The following is a 17,812-nucleotide window of genomic DNA, read 5'->3' as shown; positions in this document are numbered from 1 at the left end:
AGGAGTTTGCATGCAATGTAATTTCCCTATGTTCGATTTTTAAAAAAACACATCAATCTATTGAGTAGTTCAAATGAGTAGTAGATACAATTGACAGCTGTCACATTTTTAAAAATACCGCCGTCCAATTTAATTACGAAATCGGTTAGGTTATTGCTTAGAATGTCAAGGAGGACACTTCGAACATTTATTGTAATTGTTTTCGTTATTTATTTTCTCATTTTCTTCATTTATGTATTGAATAGATCAAATTAGTAGAATACCAGGTGCACATGACCTACAAATAATTGAAGGTTGGTTCACAATGATTTGTGGTGTCAGTGCGTGGCCTGTGAGGTCAAGTTATCGTAAGTTTAAGAAAAATGTATCTTGAAGTTGCTATGGCCTCACATGGCTTCTTTAAAAAAATCTTCCCGAGTGCTCTTCATCATAAAGACTATAGAGTTGCTGTTCATAGTCACACAAGTTGCGCGATTTGGGAATGTGAACCGCGCACATCTCATAGATTGATGTGTTTTTTTTTTAAATCGAACATAGGGAAATTACATTGCATGCAAACTCATATGTTCGCATTTTAAAAAAACTCACTGTATGTACCTGGTGGTAGTTTGTAGCGCTGCAGTAGTTCCACAGAGTTGTCTAAAAAGTAAAACGACTCTGTGAATAGTTCTAATTGGGTATAGTTTTTATAACTTCGCTTTCTTTTAATGGCTACACCAGATATATAGTGCGTTCGGTTTTGTGATTTAGGATCCTTCTGAGCAGATTACGATTGTACAAATCACGTGATCAGATGTCTAAGAGGTTGGTGGAATTACCGAACGGTACTTGGAGGTAAACGATCACACGTTGCATAACCTCAATTTTATTATAAAGAAATACCTAACCCAACGGTGGTGGTACGTTAACATGGAATTGGCAGAAGGTTTGGTAATGGCAATCTCGTTGGCAAAGGATTTATTTTTTGATGACAGTTATGAAGAGTCTGCAAATAAGGTTCTACCAAAAGTAGAAGGTTTTGCCGAAGACATTGTACCCCGATTTTCCGGCAGACAATTTCAGCAGCATTTTCGGATTACAGTAACCACATTTGAGGACTTAATAATCAAAATTAGCGCCATTCACGTATCAGAAATACGCGTAGGACATCCAGAAATGGCTATCGACAAACAACTATTGATAACAATTTGGTCTCTTTCTAATTTCGAGTCATTTCGGTAAGTACGATACATAAAAATATGAGTTTTTGTTCATGGTTATTGTAATGCTAATCTATAAGCATTGTGTCACAATTCGAGTGTATGTAGATTATAATTATTTTCAGATCTGTTGCCGACAGGTTTGGAATAAGTAAAAGCACATGTTGGGATGTGCTCTATAGGACCTGCAAAATGTTATTGCAGGCTAATGAACGGTACAAAATAATCACATGGCCAAATGCGGCTCGAAGTCTTATAATATCTGAACATTTTCGTCAATTAAATGGATTTCCAGGTAGGTATTGACTGCAAAAGCAATTTCATATAATAGTTCAATATCTTGCAAGCATTATCGGTGCCATAGATGGTACGCATATCAGAATACTAAAACCAAAAGACAATCCTAATTCCTATTGCAATAGAAAACATTATCACTCCGTTCTTTTGCAAGGAGTATGTGATCATCAGAAGCTTTTTACAGACGTGTATGCAGGCGAACCGGGTTCTATCCATGATTTGAGGCTTTTCAGAAAATCCGATTTATGTCAAAGAATTACCACGGGAGAGGTGACATTTCCAAATGACACTCATTTGGTTGGAGACTTGGCATATTCATTATCACGATATCTCATAGTGGGCTTTAAAAATATAGGTGTACTAGCTGTACCCTGCCACGCTTCGCTGTGGGCACATTGTGGTTGCATAAATGAGAAATAAGGAACAAAACAAAGCATATCTGTTTTATATAAGTTTAATTTTGCAATACTTGTGGATATACAATATTTTTTGTTTTTCCATTGTCTGCGTAGATATAGAGGCTATCTGGTTTGCCAACACGGGAACACGCAACATACAGTTGTCCATGTGAGAAGCAATCGGCATCTAAATCTAAACCACACAATTCCAAAGATTGCCCTTGAGCTTTATTTATTGTGATTGCAAACGCCAATCGTATTGGAAATTGCAGTCTTTTAAATTGAAATGGTGTATCGGTCGGGATCATTGGAATTCGAGGAATGAGGACATCTTCACCTTTAAAAGGCCCCGTTAAAATCGTTGCTTCCACTACGTTGTTCATTAATTTCTTAACTGCGAGTCGCGTACCGTTTCATAGTTTTGGCTGATTAATATTCCGCAACATGATGATGGGCACACCTATTTTCAATTTTAATATGTGTGGTGGCATCCCTGGCAGATCAAGTGAGTTCAAAAATTCCGTTGGATAATTAACTGCTTCATCTGCCTCCACAACAGCGTCTATCGACTTATATGTAATTTCCTCACTTTCAATGCTGAATTGAATATTGCGTGTGCACAGCATATGTATGCGTATCTAATAGATACTGTGAAATGTGCGGCCACACCATAGAACGCAGCCAAATTGCTCGTAAAAAACTTGCCGATGCGCTGAAGAAAAACATCGAAGCAAAGAAGGATGCAGCAATCGCCAAGAGAAAACAAAGAGTGCTGGAAACGACTGGTAATATTGCGAAGAAGCAGGCACCAGTTCGTAACGCAGAACTTCCGTTTCAACATACCTTGAACGATGACTTCGACATGTTATTGGCAGACACAAGTGCAGAAGTCGAACTCAGTCTGTTGCAATCATTAGAAGTGTCAGGTGAGACTCAAACCAGTGAGAAATCATTGTTTGAAAAAAGTCCACTGACAGAAACCAGTGAGGAATCATTGTTTGAAAAAAGCCCACTGACAGAAGACACAAATGCAGAAGTCGAACGCAGGCAGTTGCAACCACCAGTTTAAGTTTAAACATATGTAGGTATTATGTTTATGAATTTTTTTTTATAATGTTTTTAAATGTTTTGTTGCAATTTTATGCCATAATAATAATGTTTATTTTCGTTTTTGTTTAACTTTAAACATATGTAGGTATTATGTTTATGAATTTTTTTTATAATGTTTTTAAATGTTTTGTTGCAATTTTATGCCATAATAATAATGTTTATTTTCGTTTTTGTTTAACTTTAAACATATGTAGGTATTATGTTTATGAATTTTTTTTTAATAATGTTTTTAAATGTTTTGTTGCAATTTTGTGCCATAATAATAATGTTTATTTTCCTTTTTTTATAATAAGACAACTACATAAAGCGAACGCAGACAGTTGCAATCACCAGTTTATGTTTAAATACATGTATTATGTTTATGATATTTTTTTATAATGTTTATAATATTTTGTTGCAATTTTGTGCCATAATAATAATGTTTATTTTCGTTTTTGTTTAAGTTTAAACATATGTAGGTATTATGTTTATGAATTTTTTTTTGTATAATGTATTTAAATATTTTGTTGCAATTTTGTGCCATAATAATAATGTTTATTTTCGTTTTTGTGTAATAAGACAACTACAGAAAGCAAACGCAGACAGTTGCAATCACCAGTTTATGTTTAAATACATGTATTATGTTTATGATGTTTTTTTATAATGTTTATAATGTTTTGTTGCAATTTTGTGCCATAATAATAATGTTTGTAACTTTATTCCAGAGACGGCGCGGTCATAGACTAAAATTATTTAGTCTATGGCGCGGTTACTGGTACACCGCTGCCCAAATTTCGCAGTCGCTGGCTGGTATGGCGAGTGTGTCCCTCGCTTCCGACAGATGGCGCGGTTACTGGTACATATCTGACCGTAAGAAAAGATGTTTTCTCGCGGGCGAGGTCATTTTACTGACGCGAAAAATAGATAAAAACCATCCCTGAAGCGGATTGGATATCGTGTATATATTTCAGTTCAATCGGTGCAAAACTTTTCGAGTTTTTAAGGCGTACACAAACCAACATAACATTTTTATATATATAGAAGATTAACAGCTCGACAAAAAAATTTTAATTATAAATTGTCTCAATGTAGAGTAGTAATAGAAAATGCGTTCGGTTATCTAAAAGGACGGTTTCGTCGCTTAAAATCTCTGGAAACAGTGCGACTAGACCTTATTTCACTGTTAATCGTATCTGGATGTATTTTGCATAATATATGTATCGTAAAAGGTGATTTTCCAGAAGACATTGTCGAACCTAATGAGGTAGAAGTAGGAAACGTGGTTCCTGCACATGCTGAGGAACGTATTATCGATGTACCTGCGGTTGATAAACGTAACTATATCATGAATACATTGCCACTTAATGTACGTTTTCAAAACTGATGAATTTTTTATTTTGAAAGTACATTAGTAATACATGTAGATAACAAAGTAAATACACAAATATTACATTATTTCACTGATTTTTATTTTTAAATGTAGTAACGAACTCTTCAAATAAGGAAAGAAAACGATCTTGCCTTGCCAACTTATCTTTGTGTCTTTTGTCTACTTCATTTAAGGTTGCTTTACGTTTTCTTGAAAAAGATGTTTCGCCCTTGTCTCGAGTAGGAGTGCTACTTCTACTTGTGGGAGTACTACTTCCAGAATGGCATGGCGATGAACCCTTTTCTGCACTGACAATAAGGCCAGCATGGCTACTGCATGTAGCAATGGCTTCAATTTCCGGCTTATTGAATAATAATTGGTTCATTGCATCATAGTATTCCCACTTTCGTCTATTTTTCCCAGAAGTGCCATTATGATCCTTAATATCTTTGTAAGTCTTCTTCAACGACTTCCATTTAGTGTCACACTGTTGCCATGTAACAGTAGTATTGAATTTGCTATTTATAAGAGAGGCAATTTTTTGCCAAACATGTTTTTTTACAGAGTGCTCCATTTCAGTCTGATTTTCGTCAACTAAAGTAATGAATGACATGGTCATTTGAGAATTCCATACTTTCGGTTCGATTGTTGCCTTCTCGGGAAAAGGTAAACCTTGAGACTCCACAGTACTGGTAGTTATACATTGCAGAGCTTCTCCTTCTACAATTATTTCAATTAGTGGTATCAAACTATAAAGATAACTTCAAAATTACCTTGCAAATTATGATTTTCAAGCATATGCGCAAACATTTCTTCAACATTTTCAGTGATTGAATTACATAAATCGCACTTAAAAGCGAAAGTACTAAATTCTTCCGACATTTTTTAGGTTATAAGTAAAGAAAAAGCGCTAATACATCGCGTGCATGTGACGTCACGATACAACAGCTGATCGCTTGTAGGACAAACACTTCACTGCTCGCTATACGTTTTATGCAAATTGTGGCCCTAATTTTTAAATTTTTGAAATAGAATTGATTTGTTAAGTGTTGTAATATGTGCGATAAAAGTGACTATTTTAATACTTTACCAACAGACGTTAAAAATCGTTACTTGGACAAAATTAAATTAGTTAATAATGTAGATCCTTATTTAGTTAGTATTGGTACATGTTCAACAAACATTAACGATTTTCCTAGAGTTACGTATTTCGATATCGTAAATTATTTAGTTTTTAATAAAAGTGCGTACACACAAGATGAGTTTAAGGCATATAAAAGCCTGGAGGCGTACAATTTATTCCATTCTAAGTGGATTAAAACATTGTGTGTAAAGAAAATCACAAACTCAGATAATGTTTTATTACTTTCTGAGGTATGTTGCCTAACATTGTATAGTAATATATGTATATCTATAGTTTTTTCTTTCTTGCAGGTCATACATTCACAAAGGTTAAATTTACCTCCAGTTAGCCTTTGGTGTGTTGTAAAAAACAATGGTGAAGTACTTACAGCACATTGTACTTGTACTGCAGGTTTGGGGGAGTGCTGCAGTCATGTAGGTGCCGCATTATTCGCAGTTGAAGCTGCTGTTCGGGATACAGAGCCAATCTCGGTCACTGGTGAAAAGGCCTACTGGATGGTTCCAAACACAAACTTAGGTGTGCCTAGTAGTGTAGAAGAAGTGGATTATTCTGTGCATAAACATGAAAACAGTAGCACTTCAAGTAATAGTGATGTAGATGAAATAGGTGATTTAGAAAAGGCAACCTTTTTGGAAAAGCTCAGTGCGCTGAAAAATACCCCTGTGATATTAAAAGTTACATCCCCATATTGTTTTACGTTACAACAGGAAAACCAAGAAGCGACATATCAACGTGGAATTTTAAACAATTTGTATGATCAAAAACATGAAACCAAGACCTTGAACGAGCTAATCGAAGTTGGGAAAACAATTGATTTTCATCTAACTTCTGATGAATGTGCAATCATTCAAGAAAAAACAATGGGGCAAGCAGGTAACAAAAATTGGTTTTGTTTTCGTGAAGGGCGCATAACTGCATCTTTGTTTAAAGCCTGTTGCAGAACTAAATTAACAAAACCCGCAATAAGCACAATTAAGGCAATCTGCTACAAGAAACCTTTTTTTTCAAAGCAGACCACTTATGGATGCTTGCATGAAAAAGATGCTATAGAGGCATATAAAGCTTTCATGCTTCCAAAACATGAGAATTTTGTAATAAAAACGTCGGGGCTGATAATTAACTCAATGTTTCCATGTTTTGGTGCAAGCCCTGATGGTCTGGTGAGTTGCGATTGTTGTGGATCTGGTTGTCTGGAAATTAAATGTCCATACTGCGTGCGTGACAGCAATGTTGAGGAATTGGTTCACTTCAAGAACATGTGTTTAAAAGCAAACGTACTGGAGGACAATATATGGAGCATCGACCTTGATCAGAATCACTCTTATTTTCACCAAGTACAAATGCAAATGGCAGTTGCCGAAAGGTCATACTGTGATTTGGTTGTATGGTCGAAGAAGAATTTTTATCTGGAAAGAGTGTATAGTGACAAAACATTTTGGGAATGTGAGAGTGAAAAAGCATTAGCATTTTTTAATAATGTAATAATGCCTGAATTACTTGGAAAGTATTTTACAAGACTACTTCCTTTAAAACAAATATCTACAAACGTGCAAGATAATGTACCCACATCTAAGCATAAAGTAGGGCAACACGATATGATTTGTTGTGCTAACAAATACTGTAGTGTACAGTGGTACAGTTTAAAAGATTTAAAGAAAAAAAGTGTACCGAAGGGTGTGTGGTATTGTAAAAAATGTGCAACACTTAAATTTCGCAAATGATATATTTTGGATTCATTCAGACATTTTTTTTACAGTTAATCTTATTCTTTCTGGAATGTGATACATTATATTATGTACTTGATTGTTGTAGTGTATCTATCTTATTTGTATATATTGTAAATTTTTTCTTAAATTTATGAACTTTATTAATAACCAATACCTTGTACAAGTTGAAAGTACAAAAAATAGCTATTACTGTGGAACAATGCTTGGACAAAAATTAATAAGTGCACAAGATACTGTAAGAATTTTATCTATTGTTTGAATTTTTTTATATTTTGAACGAACCATAAACATTGGTAAAGTATTGGAAGTAATTTTATATTTTCTTCGTAAAAGCCCAATAACCCTTTCTACATGTATTCTTACATTTGCAAGTTTACGAGTATCCTCCACTTCTTTGGGATGCAACTGCTTTTTTCCTTTTAGAAATGCTGGCATTTGCACCTCTGCCATGCATAAATTGACACTATCTTTAATTAAAAAGCCTCTATCGGCTAATATGAGGTCCCCCGGAAGCAAATTTTTTAAAAACCCTGAATTTTCAGTAATAAATTTATCACTACTTCGCCCAGTAAATGCCTTTGAAATGAACATAACACTGCCCTGTGGCGAAATTCCAATAAAATATTTGATAGTGTGATGGTGTTTATAATGCGAAAAATGTTGAGAAGATGCTTCTTTATTTTTTGGTTTTTCTGTGAAGATCTCAAAACAATCTATTATTACAGTGACCCTATTCCCAAAATTTTCTTTAAAACATTTGGGCATTGTAGCACACAAACATTCTCGTTCTGGCCATTGTACAAAAGACCTTAATTTCTTGTAAAGGACATGCAATACATTTTTAAATATTCTTCCACAAGTGGAACGAGATATGTTAAAACGGTAACCTAAATCAGTAAATAATAAGTTTAAACGTAATTTCATTAGTGTTAATATTACTTGTTCAAATTTAGATAAAGTTGTGTTAGGCGTTATCATTATGTAAGGCTCTACAAGTTGAAAAACAATTTCTAAAACCTCAAAAGAGAGTCCCGTATAAAATTTACATTTTGCATCATCCTTCATATCACTCATACTAAATTTATGAACTGACAATTCCTTTCGAAGTCTGTATATCTCTTCATTTGCTTTTAATAATCCATACTCCAAATCCTTTTCTGTTACGTTTGTACATTCAGTTGTTTCCAGTGTGGATGTTAGATTATCAAAAACTTCTGCCGAATGAGTGGCAATTTCCATGTTAAGTAGGGGTTCCTGAATGGATTCCTTTAAAATAAATAGATTAGAGAGGTAACAGCCAAAACATACCTGCAAAGTGCCAATTACTTGTTTTATGCGTTTCTTGGATCTATTATATCTTTCCATACTCGCTTTTCGTTTGTCGTAACCCATATTCTGTGATGGTATCCAATCTGGATGGTTCTCATCACTTAATTTTGCAGGTTTTCCTACAAATTAACGGTCTTATTACTTTTTTTGTAACGTGATATTTCCAGCAGACCAACTAGAAAAGGAAACAACAATCTGTTTTCGACACATTTCACACATTGTAAGTCATATGCTTTTAACAAAGTATTCTTATTTTTTACTGGCGTGTTGTTGTTCCTTTTCCAAATAGTTCTACCTCTCACAGTTAACAAATTTAGCTAATGTCTAAATAACATACCTTCCAAAAAATGTCTTGAGCAAATCATTTGGTACTTTAATTTACTGTCCGTGAGATCTGTTCTTCTCGTTGCTAATATCCAAGCTTCTCGTCTACGTTCTTTTCTAGGATCGACCTTTTTGTTGTTGTCATATATGGAAGGAAAACGAAAAAACGACACTTTGTCTCTATTACTTCTACTGCCACATTGAGCAACAGCGCAAAAGTTGGGCATATTGTCCTAAGCCTTCAAAGTACTTTTTATGTCTATATAATTACTACACTACACTTGCTACACTATATTAAATTACTTTAAACGTTTTATGTTGCCGTACGCAAGTTTATTCTTCAGTTTATTTTCCAATTTTTTCCTTAATAGTATATTAACCTGTATGAAATGAGGGTATGTTTGTCCTACGAGCGATTTGACAGCTGTTTTTTGATCACGTGATGCACGCGATGTATTATAAACGGTACAGTTGACCTACTGACAATTAAATCGGTACACTCGGTCTAAAGTGATAGAGCGCATCGAGCTAACTCGGAGCAACAAGAGTGCATATAACCGAACACGAAATAGATTAAAATGAGCGATATGAGGTGAAAACCGAACGCAATTCGAGCTTAAAGAGTTAAAAGAGCGACCAAATCTTGTAAAACCGAACGCACTTATAGAGATCGTACACGCGACATGTAATTTACAAGTACTTCCCCATTTTACATTCGAAAGGGGGAAAGACATATAATCCAATGTATTGGATGTTCATTAAACCGAAATGTTATGTAGTTTTATTTATTTAATGTAGAATTGTAAAGATTTTTAAAGTACACAAAGTGTATGGTCGAAAGTATACAGCATTTAAGTAACAATAACCTATACTAATCTTACAAAATTTTTTTACTGAAACACTAAGTACATGCTGTAGCAAAAAATCATGAATCAATAGGGGATCTGCTAGATTATTTCAATTTGACATCATCTAGATTCTGCGGTTTCTTGGTGTTTTGTGTAGGCAGTTTCTAGAGAAATTCATAAATCTAAATATAAATTTACTTCTATCTATTTTGTGCTAAATTGATGTGGACCATAAAAAAATATTAAAAAATACATGTACATGTACACTTTGTACAAATGATGCCTTGCATGCAGCAAGTGATTTCACTTTGTATGTGCATGTTAAAAATACAATGTCTTAGTTAACAATACATCCAAAGTACTTATTACACTCGTGGTTGTTTTAGCCTCCTATAGAACACGTTCCTCATCGGGAGAAATTTCTTTACGATTTCTCCACATACAAAGTGTACATGCTATAATAGAAATCCATGAAAATAATTGAATCATTTTGAGTGATCGTGAGGAGTTTGTGTAGTATTCCTTATTTATTGTTTATGAATGTATTACGCATGGAAATATGATTTTTAAAATTGTTCACGATTTCTAACACAATTCTTAGAATATGTATATGTAGGTACCTATACGGTATAGGTAGGTACTTGAAAGCATAAAAATTTTAAGACAAAGAAGTTTTTACAATTTTGTTGGAACTTATAGTTTCGTAGGTAGTATTTCACATGCCTTTGCATTGGAGATTCTTTACAAATGGACTTCATCCTCAAGCAAGTATTGGATAACAATAAATATAGGTGACTGGGGCTTCGCTTATAAATTTGCGTACGATACATAAACCACTCAAATTACTGGCTCCCGTTACCCAAACCCACGGTTTCGCGAAACAACTCTCGACCTCTTGGTACGTCTGTTGCATCGGGTCGACTTCCTCTTGGACGCTATCGCTGTCTCCTTCTCCCATGCATGCATTAGTCTTTTCGTCGCCATCGCTGTCGGCATAGTCGCTGTCCACGTCTAATGGAAATTGCGTCACATTCGATTTCTCCAAATCCTCCGCAAGCGAATGAACGCTTGGGGAAGAATTTGAAGATGTTCCGGTTCGTCTGCCAGCTACGATCGATGCACCGCGCCCACGTTTTGCTGACGTTCTCTTACTCCTGATGTTTTCGTAAATGATATCGATTTCGTCTGCATCGATTACTTCCTCATCGCTTCCTAAGTTATCGTTAGTCTGGCCGATACTTTCAAAAGGCGTAACAATACTCGGGATGGTCATAAGTCTAAACGTGTACGACACTTCATTACTTATGCGCTTCTTTATGAACGTGCTCTGAGTCACGTTCACACAAGTAAACTTCTTTGTCTTTCGTTTGTCACCAAATTCCACCCTTGTCGCACTTATCGCGATGAATAAATCGGCATCTAAAATGTAGATAGCGTTTGGTTGACTCAATCTTACATAACGCTCTAAGTCTCGGATCTCAACCCCCACATCCCGCCAGTACTGTATGGATTCAATCCGCCCATCAAAGACCCCTATTAGGTGAATACCTTTTAAAACACTCTCAAACTGTACGTCAAGCAAAAATCTCTGAAACTTTCCCGTCGTCTTATGCACCGTCGCAGACATCGTAGAGAGTTTTTTATAACAATATCGTGTCCTGTAATGGTAATAAGTATATTTAAAGTACGAGCTTTTATACCTTTTTATAATAATAACGTAGTTCTCTGTTTGGACCAAGTGGTAATAGGTGGTCATTTTAATACTAGTGGACATGTAGAAATAAAAGTGGAAGGTAACGAACTAAAAGTAACACTTCGCTACCTTCCTAAGCATGAATATTTCATGTGACGAGATGCTTTCGTTTCCGCTAGAATCTTGCACATACTTTTTGCTCTAACCGGAATATAAACTGATGAACTGATGAATAACCTTCTATAGGACTTCTTCTTGAAGAACACGGATAATTTGTTACATCAATAATAAATTTTCATACCATTTCTATCGTAAATGTCTTTATGCTACGTAGCAACATGTACATCGGCATGAATTTTTGGTCGACATCAAGTCGATTACTCGAAATTGTGCAAATGTAGGTTCGTTTACGATGACATTTTCATAACAACGATAAAACACGTTAAATTTCCTTCAAAATGGTCAAAATTGTAATGTCCCAGATTTTTTGACAGTTCCCATGACAGTTGTATAGATGGCGCCATTTGAAAAAAATACATCTGTATCGGCGCATGCGCAATATAAACGTTCAAACAATACCACATTTCAACCGCGTATGTTCAGTTGAACGTTGCGCCGGTTCCGTCGATGTATTTTCTTAGCAAGTAGTGCTTTTTAGCGCAACTTCCATTGGGGAGTATTCCCTGACGTGTACCAAGGCGTACTGCGTTGAGGGGTGTACACGTAGTGTATAATACTTCCCTAACAACAACATAGTTCTCTTTCAGCTCATTCTTCGGATAGGGGGTTTTGTTTAGGTCATTTCCGCTGATAGTTAAGTTCCGCTTTCTCCGCTCGTTCGAGTAAAGATAGTGTTTGGATGTAGGTTAGTTAGTTAGCTTAGGCACAGCCGTCTATAATTACAAGCCGTGCTGAGAATTATGGCAACACTGTATGGTAGGCCGATTTCCTAATTCAACTTGACAGATTTTGGGTGTATGTTATATGTGTTTTGGGTGTAATATTCCAATTTACCTGTCTTAACAGAGCGAAATTGCGACAATTTGTGTTACTCCGTACGGAATGACCAGAAATTATTATTCAGGTAAGTTGCTAAACGAAATATATCGATTTGTTGTCATAACCTCTAAAGCAGGCTACTCCTTACTGGACCCTTTACAAGCACTTGTATTTGTTCAAAGTACCTGTACAAGCTCAAATATGACCTACACACTACCTGGTACGTAAGTACAGTAAGTGTTTATCGTGAAAAAATACAATTAGTTTGTATTTCAGGTATTCTAGCACAGACATGTCAAATCGATTTTCTGAAGGAACCTTTCAACTTATTCCCAAGAGTTCATGGTACGGGAATTTGAAGTCTACGGGGCTCCCCTCTTTAAAAGCTTCGTACCTAGACCCACTGGAGTAGCGACTGGCTTAAAGTCTGCCATTCCGAATCACACCTGGTCGTTGATATAACCTCGCTGATGCGCAGCGATTTACTGTTCTTTGACCGAAATGAAGTGCTCAAGCGTGTGCTTCACCTCGGCCTCTTTCGACAGAAGTTCACCAATTTCGGAGATCTCGATGGAAAACACATTATGATGCAGTTACCAATTTACAGCGTTCCGAATTTTAAAGTCAAATAAAAATGTTATTATCCATTTTTGTAAATAAATAATATATATGCACAATTGTAAGCTGCCTAAGTATCTTTCTTCTATATTAAAACCGCCAAGGCGAAACACAGGAGAGAGGAAAATGCCATTTTTCAAGAGCAACAAGACGCCATTAAAACTTACATCGGCCCACCGATTGACTTTCGAACAACGTTGCCAAACTTTTCAGCATGGCTTGTAATTATAGACGGCTGTGGCTTAGGTTAGGGGGCTAATAAATCAAATCTCTGGCCGTAGTCAAACGTGTTCAATAACGCAAGTTTTAAACGTCTCACTTGGAAACAATCAAAAAAATGAAACTAAACAGAAAGTGGTACCACGCAGCTTTGGACAATATATTATTTGTAGATTTAAAATACTTTTTATGAAACACAAATTCAAACAAAAATGCTTAATGAAAATAAACAGTTCCACAACAAACACCTTTGGATATTAGGATATTTGTAGTTTTGAGAATTTTTTTAACTTTTTAAATTTCTTAATGGAACTCTGCGACCCTTCACCTAACTAAGCAAAAAGACCTAGGACTTTCGATTCTTGGCACACGCATTTCCTATTCCAATGCCGAGCGAGCCGAAGGAGAGTTCGGCATAGCTAGGGCCTTCCCTTACACTCTACATCGATTATTTTTTTTAATACAAATTCAAACAACAATTCTAAATGAAAGCTAAACAAAATGTGACACCAAGCAGCTTTGCCCATTAGATTATTTGTAGATTTAGGATTTTTTTAAAAACACAAATTCAAACAAAAATTCTAAATGAAGCTAAACAGAGTGTGACACCAAGTACCTAGCTTGGGACATCATGTTATTTGTAGATTTAAGAAATTTTTTTTTAACTTTTCGAAATACAAATTCAAACAAAAATTCTCTCCCCAACCAAGTAAAATAACTAAAGACTTTCGATTCTTAATACATGCGCCTCGTATACCAATGCCGAGCGAGCCGAAGGCGAGTTCGGCATAAACCAACCGCCGTCCCGAATGTCGGGGTCGATAAACGGATCCGGTCACAATATGCATAACTCTGGATCTCCCTTAGACTAGTCTTTCTATGTCCACGATGGCAAACGACATTTACCAACAGCCATACACACTACACTTTTCTACGCCCTCCCTTAGTTTAGAATATTAGGCTATTTGTAGTTAAGAAAATTTTTTTTAACTTTTTTAAAATACAAATTCAAACAAAAACTTAAAATGAAGCTACAGGGTGTAACAAATATTTTCTGTAAGACGAGCATTCAAAATGTTTCATTTGGAAGACAGTAAGACTATGATATAGTGAGACACAACATAGATTAGTTTTACTTTGAGAGAAGAGAACATGAGGGGTGTAATGTAGGCATGTATACTTAACTAAAAAATTGTTTATGTATTGCTTAAAGATTTTTATTAAATATTGTGATATTTACAGAATCTTAACTTGTAGTGTTCGTTTCGAGGAACGATATCATTCCTTGAGTTATATTAAAACACTACTTATTTATTTGCCACGCCAATTACAGGCGTGCTAAGATTAAAATAAAACACTAACCATGTGGTTACAGTTAAACGTTTACTTACACAGGTTGTAGTCGCTTAGAGAACCGGAGGAAAAAGACGCTGGACGCTTAGCGCAGTCCGGTTTTTATACCACGCCATAGGTGGCGCTCCAGTAGCCCTATGACGATAGTCAGTAGCGCCGGGAGCAGACAGTGGCGCCACATCACCCCCTTTTTAGTATAAAGGTTAATACAGGACACGCCACTGGTGAATACATAACCAAACTTAACCTATACTGGCCTAAACAATGTGCCCACTTAAGATATTTACAAACGAAGTTATTTACAAAATGAAGATATAATTATTTACAAATGTGTAGGTATTTGGCGGGTGTGTACCATGTCTTTGAATTTCGTTGGGAAATGCACCTGTCTGCCTGAACGCGTTTGTCTTGTAGGTTTGTCTTCCTGGGTCGGTGGAGGAGGTAGTTTTCCAGCAGGGTCTGGAACTGGCACGGGAGGTCCTGTCGTGGTAGTCGGTTTAACAGCTGGATGAGTGTCGTTCCCCTCGTAGTAGGCAGGTTTTAATCGGTCTATGGAGATGTTCTCGTCCCTATTCCGAATGCGAACCTTGAAGAATTTGTTGCTTCTGCTGAGGACTAGGTATGGTCCTTCGTATGGAGGTTCCAACGGTTTCCGTACTCTGTCGACACGTATGAAGACATGCTTTGTGGTCTGCAGATCCTTTGGTTGGTAAGTGGATGGTGTTCTGTGGTTTGTCGTATGTTGGAAACGAATGTTACCCATGTGCTTTTGCAGTCTGCATGCGAAGTCGTACTCAGATGGTTGGGAGTTTTCGTTGCGGGTGGTTCCATCATTGGACCTGGAAGTTTCATGGTTGTTCCGTACAACAATTCGGCTGGTGTTGTATTAACGCCTTCCTTTACTGTGTTGCGGATTCCCAGTAACACTAAAGGTAACGACTCGGTCCAATCTGACTCGTGGCATTTTAACGCTGCCTTTAGCTGACGATGAAACCGCTCTACGAGTCCGTTGCTTTGTGGGTGGAACGACGTGGTGTGAATTTTTTGGATTCCAGCCAGCTTACTCACCTCGGCGAATAGGGATGATTCAAATTGCCTGCCCCTATCCGTGGTGACGGTTGAAGGGACGCCAAATCGTGCTATCCAGTACTCTACGAACGTCTTAGCACACGTTTCGGCTGTGATGTCCTGTATTGGAATCGCTTCAGGCCACCGGGTAAATCTATCGATCATTGTGAGGAGGTATTGCTTTCCATTGGAGTATGGTAGCGGTCCAACGATATCCATGTGGATGTGGCTGAAACGAGCGTCTGGTTCTGCGAAAGTGCCTATGGGCGATCGCACATGTTTGTTGACTTTCGCTCGCTGACATGGAAGACATGTTTTTACCCAATTGGCGACATCTTTCCGCATGCCGGGCCAGAAATATTTGCAGACGACGAGCTTCGTTGTGCCTTTCACTCCTGGGTGAGATAGATTGTGGATGGCATTGAACATAATATTCCTGTAGGTCTGTGGTACGTACAGTCGGCGATGTGGAGTGGAAGTTTCGTAGATTAGTTTGTCTTCAGGTACGCAAGATGGGATTTCTGAGAAAATGTATTTTCCTTGCTCGCGCAACTTCACTAATTCTGGGTCGTCCCGCTGTGCCTTTGAAAATGCCCTTACGTCGATTTGGTTATATGTAACCGATTCAACTCTGGACATTGTGTCTGCGGGGATGTTGTCCACACCTGGTATATGTTGAATATCTGTTGTATATTGTGAGATGTAGTCGAGGTGCCTACACTGACGCGGGGTGCACTTCGTTGGTTTTTGCTTGAATGCAAACACTAGCGGCTTGTGGTCCGTAAATACCGTGAAATTGCGGCCTTCAAGGAAGTGTTGGAAATGTTTGATCCCCTTGTAAATTGCCAGCAGCTCTCGATCGTAGGTGCTATACCTAGTTTCTGCTGGATTTAACTTCAAGGAGAAGAAGGAGATTGGCTTGTAGTTGCCAGGTGATCCTTGCTGTAGTACGCCACCTACCGCTGTATCTGAGGCATCGACGGTGAGATTCATTGGTAATGATAGATTAGGGTAAGTTAACAGAGTGGCATTAACTAGCTTCTGTTTTACTTGCCTAAAAGATTCAATGGCAGCGTCTGTCCAGGTGAGCACTACGTTTCTACGCTGCAGGCCTTTAAGTAGACTGTGCATTGGGGCTAATGCTGCAGCTGCTTCTGGTAGCCATCTCCGGTAGTAGTTCGCCATACCGATGAATTGCTGTAATCCCTTACTTTTTGTCGGTAGAGGAAAATCGTGGATAGCTTGCACCTTTTCCGGGAGGGGGAGGATTCCTTCTGTAGTGATCTTCACTCCAAGAAATTTTAACTCCTGAGCTCCAAATAAATACACACTTGTTCGGATTGATTACGATTCCATATTCTGTAAAGCGCTGCAGTACGAGATCTAGATGTGCGATATGTTCCTCTTCGTCTTTTGATGCGATCAGTACATCATCGATATAGGCGTAGACGAAGTCGAGGTCACGTAGCACATCGTCGAGGAATCTTTGGAAAGTCTGAGCGGCATTTCTCAGACCGAAAGGCATCTTTACGAACTCGTACAACCCGAAAGGTGTGGTGACTGCTGTCTTTGGCCGATCTGCAGGGTTTACTGGTATTTGGTGATAGGCCTTAACCAAATCTATCGAGGAGAAGACAGTTTTTCCCAGTAAATGGTGACTAAAATCCTCAATATGTGGAATAGGGTATCTATCGGCCGTGGTCACTGCATTTAACATCCGATAATCCCCACACGGTCTCCAGGTGGTATCGGCTTTGGGTACCATGTGCAACGGGCTGGCCCAAGGTGAAGAAGATGGTTGTATCACACCCGCCTCGAGCATCCTTGTGAACTCTTCTTTGGCGATTCGGAGTTTGTCCGGTGCGAGACGTCTGGGTTTGCAGTGTACTGGCGGGCCCTTTGTTTCTTTATGGTGCACAACCGTATGCTTTATCGGGTCTTGAATGGGTTTAGCCCTGACGACATCGGGATATTTTTGAATGATGTTAAAAAACTTGTTAGCACTGTAAACTGTGCGCACCGATAACACTGAAGTTTTGTTGCACGAGCACTTACTTTTAATGGATGTTGTATTGTCTGTTAATTGTCTGTTCCTAATGTCTACACTTAAATTAAAATGGTGTAAAAAGTCTGCGCCT

At 37.4% G+C, this 17,812-nt stretch overlaps 2 protein-coding genes across 4 annotated transcripts; one reads left to right on the top strand and one right to left on the bottom strand.

The window, feature by feature from the left end:
* The first annotated feature begins 5,284 nt into the window (after positions 1 to 5,284).
* LOC116160479 lies at positions 5,285 to 7,248 on the top strand. Of its 2 annotated transcripts, none has more exons than XM_031473676.1 (2): positions 5,285 to 5,726; positions 5,787 to 7,248. In XM_031473676.1, the coding sequence occupies exons 1-2, from the start codon at positions 5,409 to 5,411 to the stop codon at positions 7,215 to 7,217; spliced, it is 1,749 nt and encodes a 582-aa protein (XP_031329536.1). In that variant the 5' UTR covers positions 5,285 to 5,408; the 3' UTR covers positions 7,218 to 7,248. The 2 variants fall into 2 exon arrangements, with proteins under 2 accessions (XP_031329536.1, XP_031329534.1); XM_031473674.1 differs by having other exon boundaries at positions 5,285 to 6,369; positions 6,427 to 7,248.
* A 51-nt stretch (positions 7,249 to 7,299) lies between these two features.
* Positions 7,300 to 9,543, bottom strand: LOC116160481. 2 transcript variants are annotated; one of them, XM_031473678.1, is made up of 3 exons: positions 8,890 to 9,543; positions 8,550 to 8,671; positions 7,301 to 8,489 (listed from the first exon to the last, which is right to left on the bottom strand). In XM_031473678.1, the coding sequence occupies exons 1-3, from the start codon at positions 9,101 to 9,103 to the stop codon at positions 7,410 to 7,412; spliced, it is 1,416 nt and encodes a 471-aa protein (XP_031329538.1). In that variant the 5' UTR covers positions 9,104 to 9,543; the 3' UTR covers positions 7,301 to 7,409. The 2 variants fall into 2 exon arrangements, with proteins under 2 accessions (XP_031329537.1, XP_031329538.1); XM_031473677.1 differs by having other exon boundaries at positions 7,300 to 8,671.
* Positions 9,544 to 17,812: the final 8,269 nt, after the last annotated feature.

Source organism: Photinus pyralis, unplaced genomic scaffold, assembly GCF_008802855.1.
Source record: "Photinus pyralis isolate 1611_PpyrPB1 unplaced genomic scaffold, Ppyr1.3 Ppyr1.4_LG1, whole genome shotgun sequence".
Lineage (NCBI taxonomy): Eukaryota > Metazoa > Arthropoda > Insecta > Coleoptera > Lampyridae > Photinus > Photinus pyralis.
The sequence above is the reverse complement of the archived record's forward strand: the minus strand, read 5'-3'. Positions and strand labels throughout refer to the sequence as shown.

Excerpts from the sequence above, each read along its gene's own strand:
- LOC116160479 (XM_031473674.1), top strand. The coding sequence starts at position 5,409 with ATGTGCGATAAAAGTGACTATTTTAATACTTTACCAACAGACGTTAAA. Across the intron at positions 6,370-6,426 it reads AAAAACAATGGGGCAAGCAG|CCTGTTGCAGAACTAAATTA; the intron begins GTAACAAAAATT and ends CTTTGTTTAAAG.
- LOC116160481 (XM_031473677.1), bottom strand. The coding sequence starts at position 9,103 with ATGCCCAACTTTTGCGCTGTTGCTCAATGTGGCAGTAGAAGTAATAGA. Across the intron at positions 8,672-8,889 it reads CTCAAGACATTTTTTGGAAG|GAAAACCTGCAAAATTAAGT; the intron begins GTATGTTATTTA and ends GTTAATTTGTAG.